The 26,961-nt window shown below is 41.1% G+C and overlaps 1 protein-coding gene and 1 non-coding gene across 3 annotated transcripts; both read right to left on the reverse strand.

The window, feature by feature from the left end:
• Nucleotides 1-1,301: 1,301 nt before the first annotated feature.
• Nucleotides 1,302-1,465, reverse strand: LOC143522257 (U1 spliceosomal RNA). The gene has a single exon (XR_013132971.1). It is a non-coding gene; the product is annotated as a U1 spliceosomal RNA (small nuclear RNA).
• An 11,153-nt stretch (nt 1,466-12,618) lies between these two features.
• On the reverse strand, nt 12,619-25,418 carry LOC143521095 (membrane-spanning 4-domains subfamily A member 4A-like). Of its 2 annotated transcripts, XM_077013666.1 has the most exons (8): nt 25,155-25,418; nt 22,734-22,900; nt 22,342-22,452; nt 22,179-22,235; nt 21,493-21,633; nt 20,346-20,471; nt 14,152-14,226; nt 12,619-13,930 (listed from the first exon to the last, which is right to left on the reverse strand). In XM_077013666.1, exons 2-8 carry the CDS (start codon nt 22,878-22,880, stop codon nt 13,883-13,885), a joined length of 705 nt encoding a protein of 234 aa, XP_076869781.1. In that variant the 5' UTR covers nt 22,881-22,900; nt 25,155-25,418; the 3' UTR covers nt 12,619-13,882. The 2 variants fall into 2 exon arrangements, with proteins under 2 accessions (XP_076869781.1, XP_076869784.1); XM_077013669.1 differs by lacking the exon at nt 21,493-21,633.
• Nucleotides 25,419-26,961: the final 1,543 nt, after the last annotated feature.

Below are 26,961 nucleotides of genomic sequence, written 5' to 3' on the forward strand. Positions count from 1 at the left end.
ACAGGTGAGACGGATTATCACAAGACATAACCGCACCCACGGAGATCCACAGACGCAGACGAGTAGACGCAGACAACGTAAACACACGCCCAAAGGGAGGGGTCGGGGACCGTAACGTGACAACATGTGACTTGCTGGCAAACCTGGCTAATGTCTTTCAATGTAGTATTAGCCAAAGACTGCAATGAATGTTAGAATTAATTTGTTGTTTCAGAGGACAGCAGTCACACTATAGGTAAATACATCTATTCATATACAAAAATAGCCAATGATTTTCATTACTTTTTAAATTATGTTTCTTTATTATGTGTATCTGATTTTATCTCATTATTGTTTCATTTCAGCTGTTTTCAGGCTATCAAGACAAACATCTAGAAATCAACCCTGGTGATATGGAAGAGGACCGGTGTATTTTCAGGACTAACTCACCCCCAGTGCGGCCAGGCTCAAAACGAGCTTCCTAAAGTTGTGTGTCCTGACCTGTGCCTTTGCTCCTGCTCCAGGTGGCACTGATGCCCAGGCAGCAGCATCCTGCGTGCCCTCCTCTGTTTCACGGGGAGCGGCCATGGTGGAATCAGAGCTCTTCACCTGCAATAGTGTGTAGGTATGCAGTGTGAGTGTACAGGCATTCAATTAACGCTACGGTGCAGTACATAGGCAGGTTTGGGTGGTGTGACCCAAACACAGAGGCTGGACAGGAGCGGTGGAGATGGAGGGGGCATCAGGGTTTTATCCAAACGAAGGCAAACGGCACCTAGAGCAGAGAGCAGGCAGTTATGTAGCCGAGGAAACAAGCCAGGCTGCGGCAGACGAAACGTGAAGCGGCGCAGAACGGCTCCTGCGGCGTAGGGATACCAGGAGAGAAGACTGGGAAGAAGTGGAGGTAGTGAGGTCTAAACGGCAGATTGAGAACAGGGAAGTTGTGACGAAGCAGCGCAGTGCTGGAGAAAGCGGGTTCCTGGTTTGATTTTATTGTACATTACTGGCAGCTGTGCACTGAAATGAAATGAAATGTTCCATATTTTGTCAATTGTGATTTTTTTAAACCCCAATCGAAATTTGTCCTCTGCTTTTAACCCATCTGTGCAGTCAGAACACACACACACTAGTGATTACTAGGGGGCTGTGGATCACACATACCCAGAGCGGTGGGCAGCCCTAGCCCTAGCCCGGGGAGCAGTTGGGGTTAGGTGCCTTGCTCAAGGGTACCTCAGTCATGGCCTGTCTGGGAATCGAACCCACGACCCTCAGGTCACAAGACCAGTTCCCTAACCGCCAGGCCATGACAGCCCCAAAAATATCAGGGGAGAGCGCGAACGCAGTCCCCCACTACCAGAAATTATGCAGTCAAGATTCCCGCATTTGGGGAATTCGCAAGGGTCAGCACAGCCTGAGTGCAATGGCTGAGCCTCACCTTGGGCGAACCACCTTCCTGATCATGGTCTCACCCCTGCCAGGTAAGTATGTCATGGAGAGAAAGAACAAGTGATAAAATAAAGGCAATATAACCTCCATTTACTGTAATCTTTACTGTTACTAACTCACAGTACAGTGCTGTATACACACAACAGTTTACTGGATGGGTCTCTCGGGAATTTATTGGAAAACTAATCTGTCACTGTGACTTTACTGCAAGAATGAACTTATTGTTGATTTTTGGGGAAGGGAGATGGATCCTAGCATTCTGTCCAGAGGGAAATGATGGATCCAGATATATGGTACCCATAGCTGATTTTGTTTAGTCCTTCAGAAAATCATTGTTGTTTAGAGCTTTTCAGAGGTATGATGGGTAAAAGAGTGCAAATAAAAAGGAAGTGAGACACCAGTCTCAGGGAAAACGGGTGATTTAATAGATAAAGTGCATCAACTGTGATAAAATGCACCAAGCCCGTCACAAATCGAAATAAAGCAGTCAACTGCTACAAAGACAAGACATATATGGCCCATATAGACAGACAAATGACCCTCAGGTGTCAGGGTTCCTAATGGGCCCCACCCAACATGAAATACGGCCACTGCATACGGGGGTGCGGCCCGGCTGGGGGTCTCCGTACCGTGACAAGAAGAGCTTAATAAGAATCCATTGTTTATTGTTTTGGACCAAGGGCTTCACAGATCATCATGAGCCTTGTTCATTCAATAGTGTCCATCGAATAATGAGAAACTTGTTCTATAATAAATTAGAAAATGCTTATTATAATGTTCAACAAACAAATAGCAAAAAGTAATAATAAATATGTATCCTATTATGTAATAGAAATATTAGTCTGGTTTTCACTTCTGGATTAAAGATGTCTCTATTAGAACACACAACACTACACAGCACAACACTATACGCCCAGCAATGTTTACCACGATTAAATTTAAACTATTGTTCGTCTAGGTCCACGATATATGCATTGGAATGCTGATTACAACTCATGTCACACATATATAACAGCACACTTACTGTTAATAAACCAGAATACTTCAGTCTAAGCCTGTGTCACCTAAACAGTGATTATAGATTTCACTAAACTGGAACCATATCACTATGCCACTGTGCAATGCTGATAAGGAAACATTAACATTAACTGAGTCTTATTGGCTTATTCAGTCAACAGTAAGTGAAAGAGGGAGGTTAAACTGAGATTTATTCGGAAGAGGATTGTTTCAGCAGTGTGAACATGACTACCATTAGGTCTGCTTATACAAATAGAATAAACAAATGCACTTTAGTTATGTGCCCATGACCAAACTGCGTAAATCCAACAAATGCAGAATCTCATTTGTTTTACTGTGTGGTATTTCTTATTTAAAGTTAGAAAGTATCAAATAGTGAAAAAAAAGTTTCAATTATACATTTACAGACACATTGCAGAATATAAGTAACATATATTCTATACCAGAGCTCTCAGGGAACTTCTGTAAAAAGAAAAAGAGCAGTTTACTGACAGGTGCCACAAGTAATTTACTGTACACAGCATCTTTCTCCAAATGCACTATGAATAACAGATATTGATAATAAAATCAGATTCTTTACTTGCTTTCTCCTCCCTGGCCTCTTGCAGGACTGTGTACATTGAAATAAGCTGCACTCTGTCGCCGTTAGTTTTCAGGACATCTGAATGAACTACTGAGTGAACTACTGATGTGTAGCATTCCTTTGACTATGGAATCATGAGTCAAGTTGGCATGATCACATGAGGATCTTGTGATGTAATTGTTTGAGCAGCAAATGTGAGTTGAGGGATGTCGGGATGTGACGTCTATAAAACAGCACTATAACTGGATCATAAGAAGGCATCACTGCGTTCTTCGGATGTTTTGTGACTCATGGTTTTCCCACAAGGGTTGCTATAATCTGGAATGGGCATGACTTGGGACTACATAACAAAATAACAATACATTTATTTAGACAACATCCAATACTTATATCTGTTCTGTTATGGAACAACCTACCGATCCATATTAGACAGGTCTCATCACTGGCAGTTTTTAAAAATCGTCTTAAAATCAATTTTTTTCCTTGGCTTTTAACCCAGCATGTGACCTCTTATCTGGTTTTAATAGTTTTTCTTTTTTAAGTTTTTATGTTTTTTGTCATACAGGCACGTGGAGGCCACACACAATACTGAGCCTCATTTTGACTTGTTTTAAGGACATTACATCAAAGTTGGATCAGTCTGTAGTGTTTTTCCACTTTAATTTTGTGTGTGGCTCCAAATCCAGGCCTCCATTGGTTAATAAATTTGATTTCCATTGATGATTTTTGTGTGGTTTTGTTGTCAGCACATTCAACTTTGTACAGAACAAAGTATTCAATGAGAATATTTCATTCATTCAGATCTAGTATGTGTTATTTGAGTGTTCCCTTTATTTTTTTGAGCAGTGTATATAGATTTCCCTGAGAATTATCTAATGAAGAGGTTGGAAATGGGTATAACATGTATAACATCACATATATTGGACTAAATGTATTGGACTAAGATTTATTCTCAAAATTAAATGAGGTTATACTTAAAAATAAAATGAAAATTTTTTTCTGTTTAATGATGGGTTTCAAAATGTAAAAATAGAGAACACATACCAAAATGAAGCAGCTGAAAGAGCCACATCGAGAGGGAAAAGCACATTTTTACTGAAGAAAGAAACGTGCTGTGAATATTGGGATTTATTTTGTATATTTACAGGAAAATGTCCTTTCAGTGGAAAGTTTACAGTCAAACGTTCCCCAGAGAACCACACTAGTGCTGTTGAGTGACAGCACTACACCAAATAAAGAGTGTCGTGGACACGACAGAAAGATCAGCCAGCATGTGTTCAATAACATGCCTGTATTCTTAGCCTTGAAAAATGGGACACACCCCACCTTCTTTGTACTGTACAAACTGGACAGAGAAAGATGGAAAGATAAAATCTTATCTGGTGAGATGCTGTTTTAGCACATGAGATTTCAATCAAACACTCAGGCAGGTGGTCTATGGGTGTTTGGTAGCGTAGGAGTTTTGTTTAGTAGTGTAATTTTAAACCAAATTAATGTAATGGAAAGAAGAATCCTTTATTATTATTATTATTATTATTATTATTATTATTAATAATAATAATAATCATAATAATGTGTTTTTTTCTGATTTCCTCAGGTGATTATTATTGTTAGAGTTCAAGTTTATTAGTCATATGTAAGTTAACACAGGGGCAACGGTTGGATGAGAAAACAGGTCAGCTCAGCAATAAAAATATATATATATTACATTACATTTATAACTTCTGTCTTGCAAAAGTTCCACTGGTCTGAATTATTGTAAAATGTAAATTAGGGGGTGGACTTTGGCCTCCTCGTCCAGTAACTCACTCTGTGTGATCTAGTTCCAGCTGATAACGTTCATGATGGGTCATAGTGCAGACGATCTCCGTATCGTCACTAATGTTTGTTGTTATGCTGCACACTAGGAGCTGCAGGGTGGTGAGATGAGAGACGGCCTGATGGTAGAGCTTAATCAACACTGGGTAAACCCTCAGAAGACAGACATGTACTAACTGTAGTTAATGCACCACGCAGGCTATTAAACTAAAAGGTTCGATAATGTGATCACGTGCAAAAATAAATATTCTTCCAATAAAGATTCTATATTTAGGTGAAGCTCATCTCAAAGACTATGTATGAGTATAGACATCATCGGCATGGAAACAGACAGAGGTTTAAACATTGGCTTACATGGCTAATTTAGCTCGTCAAGCACTGTGCTAATGAGCTGATGAAGTTAATCAGGTGTGTTACACAGCAGACATCCAAAATGTCTCGTGATATGGGTCCCCAGGGAACTGGGTTGTTTTCATTAGCAAAAAATCTTTTACCTTTACTTTTTTTTATTTTTCAACATTTCTAGACTACAAAAATAGCATGTGAATCTACATTACTTTACAGTATTTGTAATGAACATAATACAAAGCCAATTTAGACTAGAAATTCATATCCATCTATTATCTTTACCGTTTAATCCCACTAGGGGTCACAGGGGAGCTGGAGTCAGTTCCAGCATCATCAAGAGAGGACAGTGAGGACACCACAGCCAGGTCGCCAGTCCACCATATGGCCAACACACACAGGCAATTTAGAGTGACCAATCAACCTAACATGTATGTCTTTGGACTGTGAGAGGAAACCGGAGGACCCGGAGAAAACCCATGCAGGCACAGAGAGAATATGCAAACTCCACACTGAGCAGAGAGAACCGAGAATGAAACCCGGACCACTTTGCTGTGAGGTGACCGCGCTAACCACCACACCACCATGCCACCCTAATTCATATTCATCTATACCTTAAACATTGGACACAATAATCACAGTTTCTTCCTAACATTATTTATGTAAGTGAATCCCTGCCCATTCCTAGTCTGAAGTACACAGCTGGTTCTGTCAAAGGTAATTCTTCACTAAACAGCATTGAGATTGCTAGTTTACTAGAGATTCTCTAGTAAATATCGACCTCTGATGAGGAGGTGAAATCAAATTTATTTTTGTCTCTCCACCTCAATGACAGATATACACCCACCCATGTGTAGCTACCCCTTGTCCAGTTCTGTTTGGATAAGATCTGTCCAGGGGCGCAGATGGCACTGGGGACGGGGGGGACATGTCCCCTCCAGATTTATATTGACCCCATCCGAAATTTAGCATCTACAACTTGTGGATATATATATTGTACAGCTTGGTCCCCCTCACTTCAGAATTTCCATCTGCGCCCCTGGATCTGTCCCCACGCTGGGTGGTGCTGATAAGATCTGTCCCCCTGTTAGGTGGTGCTGATACAGGCCCGTAGCCAGGGGGGATCGGAGGGTTCGTTCGATCCCCCCCCCCCCCCCCCCCCGCCCCCTCCCCCCGTCCACACATGCCCCCTCAAGATAGGTAGGCTATTCAATGAATGAATTGTTAATCTCCGATATACAGACAAACAAATAAGGACAGCAACAACAGACTCACAACAAACTTATAACAGTGTTGCCAACTCTCACGCAATGAGCGTAAGACACTCGCATTTGACCGTTTTCACACGCTCACACGCCATACATCCGATTTCTCACGCTGAAAAAAAATCTAGTTTATTTATCTCCGATCTACATCTATGATTCAATGAGTTACTAGTTCGCTCTGGCGCCAACCACTGGCGATCGATCGCTTTAGGCGCAACATAGAGGAAACATATAAGACATAACACCCCCCCCCCCGCATCAAATCTCACTCCTAGTGATTTTGAAAAGTTGGCAACCTTGCTTATAATGAATAAAATATGTGTAAATTAAAAGGTTTGAAGTGTGCTCGTGTATTTAGGGGGCATTGGAGTAGAGAGGCAAATGAAGTCCATTTTTGGGGGAAAAAGATCCCCCCCATCACAATGCTGGCTACAGGCCTGTGATAAGATCTGTCCCCTCGCTGGGTGGTGTTGATGAGATCTGTCCCCCAGTTGGGTGGTGTTGATGAGATCTGTCCCCCAGTTGGGTGGTGTTGATGAGATCTGTCCCCCAGTTGGGTGGTGCTGATGAGGTCTAGCCCCACACTGGGTGGTGCCGAGCACTCTGTATCTCTAATATCTTCTATTTTGTATGATCATAGCCCCTCTCAACACACAAACGTTGTCAAGTGAAGGGTTAACTGTGAGTGTTGCATGCGTAAGGGATATTTAGATATTTATTTGGATTGTGATACATTTGCTTATTCACATAATGAAATATGACACTTGATAATCCGTGGAGAAAATCCTTTTCTCTTATATCAGCAGAAATTATATGTATTGTATAAATGTCAATGGAAAGTAGGAAAAAGTGATTGGTAATGAATAATACAACACACTTATTGTCACGGTACAGTGGGCCCCCTACTGGCCGCCTCCGCCCATAGCAGCAGTGGGCTGTGTTCGAAATAGACTACTACATACTGGATACTGCATACTGGACTCAGTATATACTGGATACTGCATACTGGTCCTCGTAGTAGTATGCAGTACAGTTTCCAGTATGCGACAAAAGCAAAGCATACTACGGGGTCACGTGAATGTAGCGTTGCATGATGGGATGCAGTACACCACGAAGATAGCTCTGTTCGCGTACTGGAATATTTTGCGGAAGTAGTAGGTCATCCGGGTATGTTTCGCGTACTGGAAATTTTCATTTTGGTCACATACTGCATACTGATTTGGGGCTCGATCAGTACGCCAGTAGTATGTAGAAGGCTATTTCGAACACAGCCGTTGTCTTCTTGTTATTGTGTTCGTCCCTCAGGTGGACGGGGGCCGCGATCCGTCTCACCTGAGGGTCGTTTGTTTGTCTATATATGTCTTGTCTTTGTACCAGTTGACTGCTGGTCATCATATGCATGATTTGGATCACGTCACGGGTTTCAGTTTGTGCACTTTCTTCGTTAAACCATCCTTTTTCCCTGAGACTTGGCGTGATTGCTTCCATTTTATGTCGCACGCCATGCTCGTCACAGTTATCTTTACAAGAAAGAATAAATGCATATTAAGATGGAGTGAAAAGCATTCTGAAAATTCTAATTACTACAATACTGGTAGCAGTAATAGTGCTAGTCACTGATAAACCAGCCATTCCTTGGGTATAAATAGACTGTAAACAAATGTAGTCAGTTGATAGCCAGTTACACATTGCTTTTCTGACACTTTATATAGTGTAACGCGGTGGGCATGGTGACGTAACCACTGCATGATTAAACTGAGAGGCGGACCCAAGTGTTGGCTCGGACTGGCACAATAAGCCGTGATGTGAGTAGTGAGTGCGAGATTAAAGCACACACACGCACAGTGGCAAAAATACCAACACAAAATGACACGGAAAACTCAACGCATGAAAAGCAAAACTCACCCGTAGCGAGAGGGGAGAAAAATAACAAAGGCAACTCAAAAGACACGAAAAAAACTCGTCGCGTAAAAACGAAAGCAAGACGTTACAAAACAAAACCTTCCCAAAATAAAAGAATAACGGATAGGAAGAGAAACAGATGGAGGAAAACTTGAGATAGGCCAGGTAGCGGCGCAGGAGATAGAAACCCGAATAAGTGACAGGATTAACAAGCGAGAGAGGAAGGTGGCGAGACACCTCACAACACAGCGCAATGACAGAGAAAGCAGAGAAGGGCTGAAGTCGTACCGGCATGACCAAAACGAATCAGCAATGATCCGTCTTCACAAGCTTCCTTAAAAGAAGTCATGGCCACAGGTGAAACGGATCATTGCTGATTGCGTAGATTCAGTCTAGGACTGACTCGTGCCTCTTGTGGAGGTAGAAGGCGTGGCTTCCGAGCCAGCCCTGACAGATAGAGCCCCATTCTCTCCTCTCAGTCTTGGAGTGTCATGGCCAGTGTTGGGAACGTTACTTTAAAAAAGTAATTAGTTATAGTTACTCACTACTTCTTCAAAAAAGTAACGGAGTTAGTAACTGAATTACTCTATAATAAAAGTAACTCGTTACCAGGGAAAGTAACTATTTGCGTTACAGTTAAAAAAAGGTTATATGCCAATTAATTTTTTATTTAAATAAATAAAATTAATTAAATAATTAATTAATTAAGTTATTTTTTTAAGCAGTTTTCACAGTCAGTTGATATGAGTAGATCAGAAAGTAGTTTAACTTTTGATATTTATTGCACATCCACAGACCAGTGCAGGATAAAATCCTTTAAAATCCCAAATCTTTGTAAAAAAAAACAAAAAAAAAAAAAACAAAAGTAAACAGTTACACTATATAAAGTGCATTTACATCTATGAAATTAAATTAAATTCTCTCAATCTGAGACAACTGGTTTGTTCACAACAGAAGTAAACTTAACAATAAATCCTCTATTCTTAATTAAATCAAATACCCAGTATGGTAGACATTCAGGAACTTCAAGTATTTTCTTATATAAGGTTTATATCGCCTTGAAAATGCTAAATTTTCTTCGGCTTGCACCTGACGCCATTTTGGCCTCTTCTCCGTTTGTGTCGTGTCACTCACGTGCTTCGGCGCGCATGTAAAAACACTGGCTCTGACTGGCTATCATAACGCTGCCTTAGCCAATCGCTTACTGACTTGTTAAGTTAAACAGGTGTTACACCGAGAACTGTGACCTATCGGGATCTGTGACTCCTCACTAGCCTGGGCAGCGGTCCGCTCGCATTAGTATATCAATATATAGTAACGCACCGCATTTAATGACCAGTAACGTAAACGGCGTTGTAATGACAGGAAAAGTAACTAATTATATTATCCCGTTACTGACAAAATGACGCCGTTACCTAACGCCGTTATTTTTAACGGCGTTATTCGCAACACTGGTCATGGCAGACTCAACTCATCAACTATCTATCAAGCTCTTTGTAAGTCAGGGGTGATGTGAGGACAAAGCACATTTGTGGCCCCTTAGAGCACCAGATTCACAATCCACTATATAGCTTGATTTATTTCATGTTTTCCCATTGAGAGTTTAGCATTTAATTAATCCATCTTACCAACAATGATTGTGGGCTTGTTTTGCACCTTAACGACGGCTGGATCAACAGCTAGTGTGACTCTGGTGCTGAGCCGAGTCCAGAGTTAATCCGTAACCATCTGCAGGGGATTGACAGGAGCTTAACATGATTCATTTCACCCCCTTGAATGATACAAGATGTAGAATGTGGGCAGAGGCAGAGAAAAAGTCAGTAATGGCTTCCTCACACGAAACCTTCTGTCAGAGTGAAGATCTGACTGTACAAGCCAGTCTGTCAAGCCGGCACACAGAGGCATCCTCCAGGGACGTATTAACCCTGATCACAACCCTTGTGAGTTTTTAATGGTGATGACTAGATGTGGTTCACACTGGTGCAGACTGCCGTGAGTATGATTGGCCTTAGAATGTCAACTGTTAACAGATATAGGGAGAAAACGAACGGTTGTGTGCCTTTGAGCATCCCCTGCACTATGACAAAATTAAAACCCACTCCTCTTTCAGACTCTAGCAAGCCTGTGTAACCTGTGCATATAAAATTTCCACCTGGGAATTGAAGTGATGTGAAGTGATATATCATTTGCTAGTCAGCAACACGATACTGGCAGAAGACCTCAGAAGATCCGCAGTAAATGAGAACTCATTTATTTGTACTCAACTACAGCCGTTTTACTGATAGACTAATGATAAATCAATTATGAATGAATAGAAACAAGATTCATGATGCCATGATGTAAGGTGAGCTTCTCATTCATATGCATTACAATATATATATATATTATCGCGTCGGTCCAATGGGGGGTGCCAGAGGGTGACGTCATTACCCATGAGCCCTTGCGGCTCCGGCCCTGTTATGCGTGTTATGTGATGTTTATGTCTGTATAGTGTTATTAATGATTATTAATTGTGTGTTATTAGTTAAGTCACCCCGGTCCATTTTTATGTACAAGTGCATTATCCGAGTCCCCCCTCCATGTATGTGTAACGTTGCCGTCTTCATGACCTCCCCCTGTGTTTCATGTGCAAGGCCAAGCTAGTTGTAGGCTTCGAGTTTGAACTGATTGTGCCTGTGTGTGCCAATTTTCTTGCGAGGTGAAAATAAAACCTCTGTTCTTGGTAAGAATGGACTTGTCTGTGGCCTCCTTCTCCCACACCACGCCACAATAGTTTGCCTCCCTCTTGTGGCTGTTGATGTGTTCTTCAGGTAACCAGTTGAAGGTGATTTGCGACTAGGTGGCCTACACCAGAGGACTATTTTCTTCTACTCTACAACTATTCTTCCATGTGTTCCTTCATTTGATCGCTTGCTGTTTGCACAAGTAGTGCACAAGTACATACATTTGTGGCAAAGTGCACAAAAACTGTAGTGAAGCACACAAATCCGTAGTGAAGTTAAAACTTTCCAGAGGTACAGGATCTCTCAGACAGAGGTCATTCATCAGCTGTGCAAACAAAACAATGTTTTTCTAAATTCATATTAAAAAATGAAATAAAACTGTGGTATTTATGGCAGAATTCAAATATGTGGTCAAGCCTGCTTTATTAGAGCTATGGACAGAAACAGTAATGATCTTGCTTCAGGCTGAATCATACGAGGACAATTGTGAGGGAGACGAGGACTTACTAGGCTGAGTGAGGGCTTCCGAAGATGACAAACACAACCAACTCGCAAAATCGAGTTTCGTTTATGTGATCGACAAGGCATGATTTACAGAACTTCCCTTTAATTACACGACATGGAGAATACAAGAGGTCTAGTACAGACATGCACAGAATCTAGCGGGCAAGAATATTTAGGAAACGGAAAGAATACCTCAACCGATCAAAGTAACGCACAGATTACAATACTGGAACCACAAAGACAACATATGCACACTGACAATAAGAGGCAGGAATAACTAAAATCAAAATCAACTGACTATAACGCTGAGAAAATACTTTGTGACATTACGAGTACCTCAGACTAGCTAACCACAGGAAGTTATAAAAAAATAACAGTTAACATGAAACAAATCTGAAAAAATATGATTACTTTAACTAGGGGTGACCTGCAATAGTTGCTGATTCGACTATAGTCGACTATACCCCCTAGTCGACTATGAACGTCATAGTCGAATGTACCATTCTAACTGCATGGGGGTGCCCAAGGATGCTGCTAAGCATTAGTTGTTACATAAATGTCTTTGTTTTGTTATATATAGCCTTTTGCTAAATAAACTCATCCTAATTTCTGTTAATAAATATTTTTAAATGATGTGTGCACATTAACAATAGGCATCTTCCTTACTACACATTAATAAATCACACCCTGCACAATCCAAATGAACACGCTACATCTGCCGAGATTATAATGGCTACTAAAAAAACTTCAAAAGTATTTTGAAAAAGATGAATCAAACAAAGTAAATTGCAAGTTATGTCATCAACGTCTTTTATTTCGCACAACAACCACCAACATGGCATACCATTTAAAACACGTAAGGCGAAATAAAACAGTTCAGCTGTTTGTCGTTTCGGTTGTGTCGTCTCGTCGCGGTGCGTCTCGACAAGTAGGCCTATAAAGATTTTTTGTTGGTGTTTGCTTTTTAAACCCCGTTACGTGAACCTTTCCTTATATATTTTTTGCTGTTGTGTGGCAATTTTTAAAATATTTTCAGGCAGGCATATTTTATTTAAAATATTTTTGACATTTTGCACAGTGCTTGTCTTACAGTTTGATATGTGCACTGTGTACTGACGGTTAATGTTCTCTAACGTTTCATTAAAAATGTGATGGGCAGGGTGGTGAGCAAAATAATATGGAAGCGATCACACCAAGTCTCAGGGAAAAAGTATGGTTTAATGAAGAAAGTGCGCAAACCAAAACCCGTGAACTGATCCAAATTAAGGATATAATAACCAGCGGTCAACTGGTACAAAGAAGACATTTAATAGGCAAACAAACGACCCTCAGGTGAGACGGATCACAGGCTCCGCCCACCTGAGGGACGCACACAACACAACAATTACAGGACAGCTGCCGCTGTAGACGGGGGCGACCAGTAGGGGGCCCGCCATACCGTGACAAAAAAACAAATAAGTAAATAAATAAAAGCTGAATAAAGCCAACCTACCATGTTTATTCATTTATCTGAGTGTTTTAGGTTTTTACTTTGAAGTGGAAAAAATTCCTGAATGAGAATGCGATCCCGTTTAAGGTGCTCTAGATTAAAAAAAAAAAAAACCCTGATTCGACTATTAGTCGACTAAAGGGAAAATCTGACTAATCAGATTCGACTATGAAAATCCTTAGTTGAATACACCTCTAACTTTAACATATAATACTAAGATGCATAACAAAAAAACGAGAAATACTTTAAACACAAAATACTGCGAACTCTAGAGCCAAAACAAATCAAACCAGACACCAAAACACATAACCAGCCTGACTTAACAGAATCATACAAAAGTGATGAGAGGCAGCTGCTAGGAAGACACGGACTTCAAATACATACAACCACTACAATGATAACAGGTGAAAACCCAGAAGCGGAACTGTAGCAGCACTAACAAAACAGACCCACAACACCAAACAGAAAGAGGGGTTTAAAGTACCCCTCAAAAAAACTACAACAAAAAACACCTGGAGACAATAGTTTAAAAGGATTGACGGAACAGGGGCGTGGAACTTAAAAATAATTACAACTCAGAAAGTAAGACACAAAATACAAACACCATTTTAAGTGACAGGAGAGGGAGAGGTCATATGTGACACATAGTCCTCAGACAGAGCACTAGAGGACATGACAACCGGTACTAAACAAAGCCTGACAAATCAGGAAGGGAAACACTGAGGCAAAACTTAAGCAAACGCAGTGGTTAAGCACACAGGATCAAACCACCACCATGGAGAAACAACCAGGCATGGTGAGTGTACGCATATTAAGGCAGTTCTGGAGACGAGCTGTCCACATCGTCATATATTGGCTCCTAAAAATGATGAGGAAAATCATTATTTTCACTTTGTCTATTTACAGATCTAGTGTAGTTGGACATTTAACATTAACACAATAAAAACTGTGGTATTCTGTATAATATCACCAGTCATGTGACTGGCAATAAACAAGTACTATTATGCTATTTGACTGCAAGAGAAGTACAGACTTATTTTTTTATTTGAAACAACTGAGCTGTCTGAGTCTTTTTCTTACCCCCGAGATGTCTGGTTTATTGGTGTTAATGTTCGCAGTGCTGACGGAGGAAGCTGTGGCATAAATGTGCACCTCCTATATAGAACAGCAGCGAAGACACAAAATCCATGAATAGAAAATCTACTTACAAAGAAAAATGTGCAAGTACTGTTACTAACAGGCCAACACGATGGAAATGGAACCCACACATTGTCTTTTCATCATAGCCGAAGATTTGATCAAGAGTATTACTTCAGTCTTGAGCTCTGTGTTTAAGAGGGCTGAGAGTAGTCAAGACTCAAGGGAGGACACACCAATTAAGCTAATTAAGCAGCTAATTAACAACCCCAGTGTGCACAGCGCTCAAGTGAATCTAAATGACTAAAAAAGTAGAAAAGTAAGACGCAAGACAATCCAATCTGTACCAAAGAGACACAAAAGAATCAGCAGCTCATTTTCCCGCCACATTCCTGTGGGTCAAACCAATTCTACAAGCAGTGGACCTGCTCAACACGCACTCTTTGCCATGTACATAGAAGATGTATCTAACATGGACAATACACTTCAGTACAAAATGTGTTTATAACAGTCTAATACAAAAACCGTTGATTAACTTTTTGGTTTTCTTAGTCTAGGTTTACTGTGTGTAGGAGAACGTTCCCCCTTCTCCTGGACTGAAGATGGTTTTCTTCCTTTCCTTTTAAGGAGATGCATGGATGTGCTCATGCGTGCGTTCCCCTTCTGTCTGCCGCGGTGTTGTAAGACATGTTTAATCATCTTTACATGATTTCAATTTTCAATTAGCACTGATGTGTCTCGGCCACTGTGCTATTGAGCACGTCTCAGCATGTGTCTGAAATTTCGGTACAAAGTGCAAGTGATGCCACAAGTGATGACAGTCACAGTTTGGTTTTCAAATACTTGTGGCTCAATTTGTACATTACGTATTAATTGGATACGTAATAAGAATTACGTATTAATTGGATAGCTATTGTAGTGTCGAATGCCAGAACATCCCGAACATCCACCAGAACAGATGGCCATATGGTCTTTCTTGCTTATCATGACACATTCCTATCCGAACAGACCTACATCCAAGATTGCCAAATTGAACATGATTTTTATAACTCTATATACCAAGATAAACACTGGATCCCAGAGGACGTGGCTCTTCAAGACCAATCTACAGACACCAAATTTGGAGTCTGAAATAAGGTTTTAATGAAACGATTAAATCCCATGTCTGTACTGGTGGAACACCCCATAACCTGTGTCAGTGTTTGATGTATGACCATGTGTTATCGTGTGCTCTAATACTCAGCGTTCATATAACCAGACGGCTCTGGATCCAGGATGAATAAAAGTGATCAAGTTAGTTCTTGATTACGTGAGAGGAATTAAGTGTACTCAAAATTAGGTGAAAAAACTAAACTATCCACAGCATTGATTGTCTGTTATACCTTTTTATTTATTTTATTTCTTTGATTACACTGGCTTGTTTGGCCATCCTTGAGCTTGAGAAAGACACCAGGTCGTGAGGTGTCAGCAGTACGGCTCTGGCCCATGGGTTCAATCCTATGCTGCAACTCAGATCAGCCATCACATGGATCTCACAACCACTGCCATCGACTACACACGGACAGGGCGTTCACCTTCCGTTCTGATCAAAGTAAGCTTCGTCTTGGGGTGCCAACTGTGAGTTGTTTGCTTCTATAGAATTATACTTGTCCAAGCCTCTCTGCATAGTACAAGCACTTAGCTTCACTCTGTTAGCCTAGTAGTAACTATCTACTGGTCTCTTTAAATCTTTTCCTGTTAGGGTTATCCATCCGGGCATTTCCCTCATAGTCTCTTATTCCTCATTGGTAATCATTTGGTTAGCTAAGGTTTATTCAGGGCTCTCAAGTTTAGAATTAATTTCAGAGTGTGAGAGTCGGTGGTGAACGTAAGTTGTTGAGGGGGGGGGGGTGGCGAATGTAAGTTGTTGAGGGGGGGGGGGTGGCGAATGTAAGTTGTTGAGGGGGGGGGTGGCGAATGTAAGTTGTTGGGGGGGGGGTGGCGAACGTAAGTTGTTGAGCGGGGGGGCGAACGTAAGTTGTTGAGCGGGGGGGGGGGTGGCGAACGTAAATTGTATATCGTGATCGATCGCCAATGGAGGGCAACATAGATAGATATGGATCAGAGGTAAATAAACTGGATTCTTTTTTTTTTCGCCGTGTGAAATCGGAAGTGTGGCGTGTGAAGACGGTCAAATGCGTGTGTCACACGCCCAATGCGTGAGACTTGAGAACAGGCCCGTTGACAGTCTTGCTGGGGCCCGGGACAAGAAAGTTTCATGTGCCCCCCCCCCCCCGCCCCCCCCCCCCGCTTTCGTCATTTGAATTTCCTCTGTACCAGACAATCCTTGTGTTAGGTCATATAGTATATAATATAGTCACACATCAAAGCTGTTTCTGACAGCTGACTGGTTTAAGCCTGGTTTATACTTTCGCGAGCGACCGTAGCGCGCGACTCCGCCCACCTCGCGTGACCCTGCGCGAGCGGTGTAGGTGTTTATACTTTCGCAAGCGTCGCTGCAGTGTTCTCCGAAACGATAGGTGGCGATAGGTAGCAGTGGAGAATAAAAAACCTCTGCAAAACCGGGGAAAGAACATTTTTTACCTGACCAGAGACCGTATATATACACATCAGACATCAAACATAAATATGGCTTTGCAATGTTGTCCGAAACGATATGTGGTAGTATAAAGAAACACCCCTCAAAAAAAGGGGAATGAACATTTACCTGACGCATTTTGATGTTGCTTTGTGTTTCAGGTTTGAAAAGTGCTGGAATTGAGGCTAAAGTACATTAAAATGTTGAAATTACGTTAACAAATACGAGCCTCTTGTAATTCCAGGACGAAACATGAGAGAACGTGAAAACGTGAGAACGTTGAAAATAAACAACCATTAAATAATGTGATAAAAAAGCGAATTATTTCGATTCATTTCGAGTATATGTATAAATATTTAACTTAATTAAGTTTAACGTGCTGGGAAATATTGAAATGGACCTTTAAAGTACAAGTGCTTTAATTCCACCTTGTATAGGTGTATGAACCCGGCAAACATGACTTTGTCCATCGCGCTGAAGCGCGGCGCGCGCGCGAAGTTACAAAATTCGAGAGGTGCACGACCTCGCGCCGGGACAGCGCGCGAGGCCCTCGCGCACGGGCGGAGCCACAGCGATTACGTCATTTTCGCCGCGCGGACCCTCGCGCCGCTCGCGGCGCGTCGAGTATAAACCAGGGCTGTGTTCGAAATAGTCTACTACAGGGGTAATCAATTAAATTTTTCCGCGGTCCATTTTTGGCAGATAGCTCAGACCTTAGGTCCGGGTCCGCGGTGGCGAACGAAAGTTGTTGACCGGGGGGGCTGAACGTAACACTCAAATGGGTGGTGAACGTAACACTCGTCTGAAAATAAATTCTCCGGTTTAAAATTTCTTTGGCATTTGGGTCCGTATCCAGTTAATCAGGAATGTGATTGGGTCCGGACAGGACGGCGTTCGGGTCCGGATCCGGACCGCGGTCCGCCATTTGGTGATACCTGGTCTACTACATACTACTGGCATACTGATTGAGCCCCAAATCAGTATGTCGTATGCAGTATGTGACCAAAATGAAAATTTCCAGTACGCGAAACATACCCGGATGACCTACTACTTCCGCAAAATATTCCAGTACGCGAACAGAGCTATCTTCGTGGTGTACTGCATCCCATCATGCAACGCTACGTTCACGTGACCCCGTAGCGTGCTTTGCTTTTGTCGCATACTGGAAACTGTACTACATACTACTACGAGGACCAGTATGCAGTATCCAGTATATACTGAGTCCAGTATGCAGTGTCCAGTATGTAGTAGTCTATTTCGAACACAGCCCCAGTACTTGACGTGTCGCGAGCGGCGCGAGGGTTCGCGCGGCGAAAATGACGTAATCGCAGTGGCACCGCCCGTGCGCGAGGGCCTCACGCGCTGTCGATTCGCGAGGTCGTGCATCTCTCGAATTTTGTAACTTCGCGCGCGTCGCTTCAGCGCGATGAACAGAGTCAGGGGCGCAGATGTAAATTCTGAAGTGAGGGGGACCAAGCTGTACAGTATATACGTTTATGCTTGTAGATCAGGGGTAATCAACTATATTTCTCCGCGCGCCAAATATGGCAGATAGCTCCGACTTGGCGAACGTAATTTAATGTGTTGAGCGGGGGGGGGGGGGGGGGTGGCGGCGAACGTAACTTGTTGAGCGGGGGGATTTAGCCTAAATTCTAGCACTTTTCAAACCTGGAACACAATGCAACTTTAAAATTCGTCGGGTAAATGTTTTTCCTTTCTTTTCTGCGCTCCAGATTTCTGTATTTACTTTAACTATCCACCACTGTATTTCCCGCTGTTGGGCGGGTACCAGCCGGCTACGGTCGGTGCTGGATCAAACCATTTTTCAGTGGGAGGCGGGGGTGTATGCACTTAATGGAAACTATGCAGATAGGTAAAAAATATATATATTTTAGCCATTGAGCTTATTTTGAGTACAGAATTTTATATTAATGAAAGATTTTAAGATTATTTAAAAATGATAGACTTTAAATAAAAAATAAATTGCTGGGCTCTTTGATGGGCCCCCCTGGCCCTGGGCCCCGGGACAACAGACCCGGTTGTCCCCCCCTGTCGACGGGGCTGCTTGAGAACACTGGTTTATTTGAACTGTGTTGTTAACTCTTAGTTCATTTTAATTATGAAATTTGTGTTGTTTATGATTATCTTCCATTATGCTAGTTAGCCTGGTCGTTATTGTGAAAGACAACTAGGACAACTAGGAGGGAATGAAAAAACACTGAGAACGGACTGTCTGTTAGAGGCGGAGCCACACATGACAGTTAGTAATATCTCCTCTCCTGAGCCAAGTTCTTTACATATTTTACACATTTTACCCTCTTATATTCTTGATATTACCCATTCAATAAATGTTGGAATTTATTCATTAAATTGGTTGTAGTGGTAAAAATATATTTGACCAAAAGTATTAGGTCACTGCACAGATTCAGAACTTCCCCTCCCACAACTACTTAAGCTTCCTCCTCTCTCTTCCGGGTTGCGAAGTATTGTTGCGTACCGAGCGTTTAGGGTTGCCACCTAGGTCTGACAAAAAACAAGGACATACTGACACAGGGTGGGGGTGGGGGGGAATTGTTGACGGGGGGGGGGGGGGGGGGGGGGGGGGGCAATGTAAAATGTTATTGAGGGGGTGTAAAATGGACACAGCGAGAAAAAAAAAGATGGATTTAAAGTGTGCAGAAACAGTCTAAATAGTCGTTTGAACTAACCTAGCGAAAACCGGGACATTAAAGGAATTATTTTTTTTTTTGCCGGGACCAAATATTAAAAGGAAGGAAAACCGGGACAAACCGGGACAGTCCGGGAAAACCGGGACAGTCACGTGAAAACCAGGACAGTCCCGGGAAAACTGGGACAGGTGGCCACCCTATGGGCGTTCCTTCCGAGTTATTGCCTTTCCGTGTACTGACCTCTGTTCTCCTCCTAGACCTCGTCCCCTGCCTAGTCCCTCTGTACCTTCTGGCTTCTGTCTTACCGGTGTGACCCTGGACCGTCTTGACTACGTTTGCAGTATTCCTGCACAACTCACCCTGAACGGAGTTACTCGTCAGTTCGATTGCTCTGTAAGCGCTATTTCAATAAAAGCGGCTATTCTCCGCACTTGGATCCTTGTCTGCCTGATCAATACTTTACAATCACCCTCAGGTAATGAGACTGATATAACATTATTTCACCTGTATCCATTAAACTATTTCCATATGTTTAGAGTGGTGCCCCAATATCAAAAATCCATAACTTCAATCTGTTGCTAGACTAAGACCTACATGTAGCACGAATTGCAGGATCCCAAGATATATTTCAATTTTTATTTAGTCAACCCACAACTTTGTATTAATTTCTTATCAAAAATAATCAGTACCCTTGAGTTCATGGGGTTTTTGCATGCTTATTTTTTTAAATGTTTTTTATAGGACCTTTTTATCAAAATGATTGGTGATCTGCATTCGTCCTACAGATTAGGGCTATACTGCAAAAGACTAGGATTATACTGCAAAAGACTAGGATTATGTCTAAGGTGATGTACATAGACATTTATGAAAAGTGTATGGCTATTACTGACCGGAACCACTGTTTCAGTCCAGCAAACGGCATTACATCCAAACCCAGCGATGCAGAGGGAGATGATGAACTGAAACACTGTCAGCAGGATCAGGACTCCTTCAATTCCATATTTGAGACGATAAGTCTGGGAAAAATCACAGCAACAAAACAAATATTTACAACATCTGGAGTCACCGCATTGTGTGTGTGTGTGTGTATTCCATACATTGTGAGTTACACTGGTGGCACACCAAGATAATAATCTTCAATTTTCTGGAATCAAAGCAAATTTTGTTCAATCACAAATTTGTGGCATTAATCTGCATGTTTGAATTTGCCACTGTCAAGTATGTAATTCAAACCAAACTGGCTCCTGCAATTTGAAAAATAATTATTAACAAACACATTGATTCTGAACTATACACATCAAAATATAAAACCATGAAATTAATGGACACAAAATCATAATCCGCTAAGGCTACCATTCAGAACACAAAATGTTAATCCACTGATGGACTAAGCAGATTGATCATTTTTGAGCCACACATATAAGAGCCAGATATCATAACAAATAACAAGACTGGTCAGACATCCAATGTGCAGGCTGATGTCACAAATTTGCAAGAATGATGTTGATCCAGGAAAATAAATTATCTTGATATTACACAACTTATAAAAATCCGGAAAACACACATCACTACAATGTGTTAAAGCAGAGATCTACGTTTTGGATTATATTTAAATACAATGTATATTAAGAAAAGACACATATGTACCATCATTATACAAATGATTGTACCTGTGGAGATCTTACTGTGCAGACAATCAGTTTTTAAAATAGGTTGGCAATTTTGATCATGAAATGATCATCACAATCAGGGAATCCTACTTATGAAATAACCATGTGTATAATAAACGTCTGGCTATTGATTGCCTATGTAATGCAGTGGGGGTGGGGTATTCAAAGCAATTCAAAACTTTTATTATTTCAAAGAACAATAGGAGTGAGTCAAAGAATGACTGACCAACAACACATGCACGCGCACACACACACACACACACACACACTAACAAGACACACATGTAACACATAATGCTAACGAGACAATGTACAGACGATTGCCAACACGACAGCCTCCTTAACCTGAAAATAATCATCAACTTGCATTTTCAAAATAGTATATCCCACAGGTATAGTTCCAGGTATAGTAAGAAAACTGGGATGATGCTAAATCCATGGCCAGCATGATGATGCCTATCCCAGCTGTTACAGCACTGATCACATTCACTGCAATCGAAGCTTTGACCTAAGAAAACAGAAATTCCACATCATTGCTGAATAGTTTGTGTTTGTGCAACGGCTCAGTGGTTAATTCTATAACGGCTCTATGCATCACCTTCAAATGCTAAAGTCTTTTCTAATTTCAAAAAGAATGTTGAAGGATTAAGTAATTGGATTAAATATAAATAATATAATAAAGAACACATTTATATAGAACAAAATGAACAACTGATTTTGCTTGATAAAAAAAGGTGTCATGGGGATATTCACAGAGTCCATGGCAGTTTTACACAGGGCAAATTGAGCCCTGATTGTGGGTTCTGGATGTCTTTAAGTACAAGTATTCTTAAATTTTAATTTTGAACTTGAAGGTCTTCTTTCTCCTTTATGGGTTTTTTTTTCAGTTTTGTCAGGAATGCAAGAAATGTCTGAAATGTCATCAACTGACATGAGGTGTGTGGCAACATACATTTACCCTACCCTTACCCTACCCTTAACCCTTAAACCCTACCCCTAACCCCTATACCCTACCCATAACACTAGGTTAGTTCATGTGATGTGGGGACCTACCATGCCACTGCTGGGTTTACTCTCCGCTATTATAGAAATTATACCTGCAATTAAGTACTAAAGAAGAGAAGACATGATGTTATGTGACAGTTTAAAAACATCAGAAACATAAGTTTAAGAAACATCAGACTCCACACCCCCAAATATGTGATCCATAACTTACTATAAGAGGCCCCCAAATCAGAAACCCTGACTGTAGAAAAACTCCATATTCCACTGATGATAAGACAATGAACAGTTGAAAACTGATCACCCCAACCATTACTTGAACTATCTGTTGAAAATAAATACATAATAAAATCAAATAAGAAAACAAGTGAACAAATAGCAACAGTAACAACTCTTCCCCTTACACACACACACACACACACATACACAATAACTGTGTTTATTACACTACTCAGGTTTTACACTGACTCGTATTATATTGTATCACAGTAGCGCTGACCCTCACTATACCCCAACATTAATCACATTAGAAAGGTATTTGCGTAGCGTAGCTGTAAGCAGTATAGCTGCAGAGATTGATATGAGGTGTATGCTGGAAACCTATACCCCCAGTGCCTTCGGTTTCCCCTTGAGAAATTTCTTGAGGGGTGTGGCAATACTCCTAGTAGTCCCAGATGTGGAGAGTACTGTATGCTGTGGTAAAATCTGAGTAATTACATTCCAGACAGTCTGGTCAGGCACAGTGGTGGACATGCTTAGGGTGTGTAATCAACCTGTAAGAACATGACCAAAACATCATGGTGTGAATACAGTGAATATATCTTTTAAATGCACTTAGATTAAAACATCCGTAGTAGCAGCAATAACAACAACAACAATAAATATTATTATTAGTAGTAGTAGTAGGGAAAGACAAAAATACCTTAATAGTACATTCAGAAGATGGAAAAATAGAGCTGCTAAGAAAAATAGCAAAAAGCAATGTGCCTTCCAGGTGCATGTATGGTGTGTTATTAAATGTGGGTTCTTTATTTCATGTGATCCATGTTATAACACAAACCTCATGGTCATACCGTAACATTTTATTTTTGTTTCTCAGGATGTAAAAATGATGTAACTACAGTTGTGATCAAATTTATTCAACCCCCAATGCTGCGAAGGGTTTTATGAAATTCAGTGCACATTTGTAATTGTGTTCATAATGAAATCTTACAAGGACTTGTTAAAGAACTAAATGCAACTAAGATAGCATCAATTTTTTTTTGTCATAAAGTATTAAATGGCCTTTTTGTGATTTCTTCATTGACACAATTATTCAACCCCTTTACGACTACCACTCCTAAGAACAGAGGTTCATTCCAGTGTTTTCCATCAGGTATTGAAAACATCTGTGGATGTCAACGAGCAGCAGTCAAGCATGATAAGCACCAATTAGGCAGATTTAAAAGGACTGTGATACTCAGCTCCTTCTAGACATCTACTGGTGTGTTTCCAAGCATGGTGAAGGCAAGAGAATGGTCCCAGAAGACAAGAGAAGAGGTTATTGCTCTTCACAAGAATGGCAATGGATATAAAAAGATTGCGAAGTTGTTAAATATTCCAAGAGACACTATCGGAAGTATCATTCGCAAGTTCAAGTTAAAGGGCACAGTGGAAACGTTACCTGGTCGTGGCAGAAAGAAGATCCTGACCGCGACTGCTGTGCGCTACCTGAAGCGTAATGTGGAGAAAAATCCCCGCGTGACTGCTAAGGAACTGAAAAAAGACCTGTCAGATGTGGGCACTGAAGTTTCAGCTCAGACAATAAGGCGCGCACTGCATAACGAAGACCTCCATGCCAGAATGCCCAGACGCACCCCCTTGCTGACTCCAAAGAACAAGAAAAGTCGACTGCAGTATGCCAAAAGTCATGTGGACAAGCCACAAAGGTTTTGGAACAGGTTTTGGAAACTAAATTAGAACTGTTTGGGACAATGGACCAGCGCTATGTTTGGAGAAGGAAGAACCAGGCTTATGAACAAAAGAACACCTTGCCTACTGTGAAGCATGGCGGGGGGTCAATTATGCTTTGGGGCTGTTTTGCTTCTAATGGTACAGGAAAGCTTCAACGTGTGCAGGGTACCATGAATTCCCTTCAGTACCAGGAGATCTTGGAGGAAAATGTGATGGAGTCAGTCACAAACCTGCGGCTTGGGAAACGTTGGACCTTCCAACAGGACAATGATCCGAAGCACACATCCAAGTCCACTAGAGCATGGTTGAACATGAAAGGCTGGAACATTCTAGAGTGGCCATCGCAATCACCAGACTTAAATCCAATTGAGAACCTCTGGTGGGACCTAAAGAAGGCAGTTGCAGTGCGCAAGCCTAAGAATGTGACTGAACTGGAGGCTTTTGCCCATGAAGAATGGGCTAAGATACCCATAGGTCGCTGCAAGACACTTGTGTCAAGCTATGCTTCACGCTTGAAAGCTGTCATAACTGGAAAAGGATGTTGTACTAAGTACTAAAAAATAATGTCACTAGGGGGTTGAATAAAACTGATAATGATGTGAGCACAGTAAAGACATTTGTGGTTATTCCATCATAAATATTATGTTATGTTTGTCTAATTTATAAGTGCCTCTTTGATATAATTGTAAATAAGATGACTGAAATGATCAAAATCAATGTCAAACTGGCCAAAACACTTTATTTCAGTCGGGGTTGAATAAATTTGATCACAACTGTAGTTAAATAGTTAATGGTTGGACATGAAAGAAGGAAAACACCACCTATACATTTTTATTTCAAAGCTTTCAGGACAGCATAAAGTTACAAATCTTTTAGATTTTTCCAAAGGTCAATTATATATGAAATTTCTTACCAATGTGTTCTAAACCAACCTAGACAAACCTTTATCATTACACTAATAATTACCAGAATAAACAGAGAACATACTCAAGGAGGAATTTGATAAAAATGTAATGACAGGAAAATATAACACAATACCTGTGATGACCTTTAACGAGTTTCAGGATAACTTACTTTTGAAAATTTTTGCAGGTGAACTTCTGATCACTCAGTTGAAGCCCTTGAAATGTGTAATCCAGTGTATCTAACATGATAACACCACTGGAAACCACCACATACACATCAACAAACACAAATCAGATGCAAACCGATGATGCAACAAAAAATACAGGAAACACAACTTAAAAAAACATGAAACACAACTTTTAAACACAGTACATGGTATAACATCTGAGCTATGGTACTACATTGTCTGTAGTGTATTAGTATTTGATTATTCGGCATTTATCTGAACACTATAAAATACATTATGGCTCTGCCTTTCACAGAATTTGTTTCATTTGTTTAAAGATGCACCACGGCTGAAGTGAGAAACATCTGTCTATATTTCCTTGTTCCTGGTACACTGCTAAAGGACATGCTACTTTACGTTATTCAAATCACGTGCAGAACATGTTGGAATGTTGGAAACATGTTTTTGCTTGAAAAGAGCAATTCTGTTCAGTCTCCTGAACAGTCTTCAGTCTCATTCAGTTCAAGAGAACTGTTCATCAACACTGCATCCAACAGACCCACGGCAAATTAGACAGACTTCAACTACATGAACATGAAGCACTGAACACCAAACATGCTCCTTGTCTTTCGCACTCTTGCCCCCTGGCAATGTCCCCACAAACACACACACAGGGGATATTTGCATGTAGTGAAATTGTGAAACTGCTCAGCCATTTCTTGGATCTGTTGGGGCCTCTCAATCTCATGGCTCGAGAGTTTCACAGCCCTCTGTCCACTCTGGCGTACTTTACTTCATCAAGTACGTCATGCGCGTGCGTCTTCTCAAACCTGGCTCCTTGGGCCCTGGCGTCGGGCTAGGACAGCGCCAAGATGCTCCAACGCCTCTCCCTCTAGAAAACCACGCTATTTCCAGCTGCAGGTTAATTTTCTGCTCTGCCTTTCGACTTTAATCCTCATCTAAGCAGGACGTCGCCTCACCATCTGTAGTGCAGTTGACGCTAAATGTGTACACGCTGCATTTCAAAGTCAAAGCTTTTTATTGAGCCTGTGTGTTGAGAAACAAGGGGTATGCAGCATGCAGCCAGTGTGGGCTGCCTGATTAAGGTGCTCCCTGACAGTTGTTTCTGTTTTGCCCTTTGTTTTTGCTATTACTACTCCGTTTCAGGCCACAGGAACGCTGGTATTTTAATTGATGGACATTGTTGTTGCCTCGGTGGTAAAGCTGACATTGTAGTAGACGTGGCACTGGTATTGCCATGGAGACGCATTCCATCCTTTGTGCTGTTTGCTTTCTTGTAAACAAAACTCATAAAGCACGAACACTCCGTAACAGTCAATACAGATCGCCATTAGAGTCACGATGACATCCAGTGAAGAATTTGTGCTGAAGCAAAATGACAGGGAAGAATACCTAGAGTGAATATTCTTGACTTGCCTTTGATTATTGTCGACATTATTGTCAACATGCAGATCCATTAAATTCTTGTTTGTGTACTTTGACCATCCCTTACTAATGAGATTGTGGGAATCAATCAAGCGCTAATAAATAATGTAATGAAATCATTAATACATTTTTTTCGGAGATGGCACTCCAATCCATTACGCAATCCATTGGTTTACCAATATAAATATAAATATTATTAATGAGTCCATGTTTCCAACCGGACTACAAAATGAGAAGAACAGACATTCTAACATTAAATGTTTTAACATGAGCACAATGACTCTACAGCTGGAAAAGTCTAGAAAAACTGCAAAACTAGGTAGAGTTACTGTGAGCCGTTAACATGGTTGCCAAGGTAACCAA

This window comes from Brachyhypopomus gauderio, chromosome 8 (genome assembly GCF_052324685.1).
Source record: "Brachyhypopomus gauderio isolate BG-103 chromosome 8, BGAUD_0.2, whole genome shotgun sequence".
NCBI lineage: Eukaryota > Metazoa > Chordata > Actinopteri > Gymnotiformes > Hypopomidae > Brachyhypopomus > Brachyhypopomus gauderio.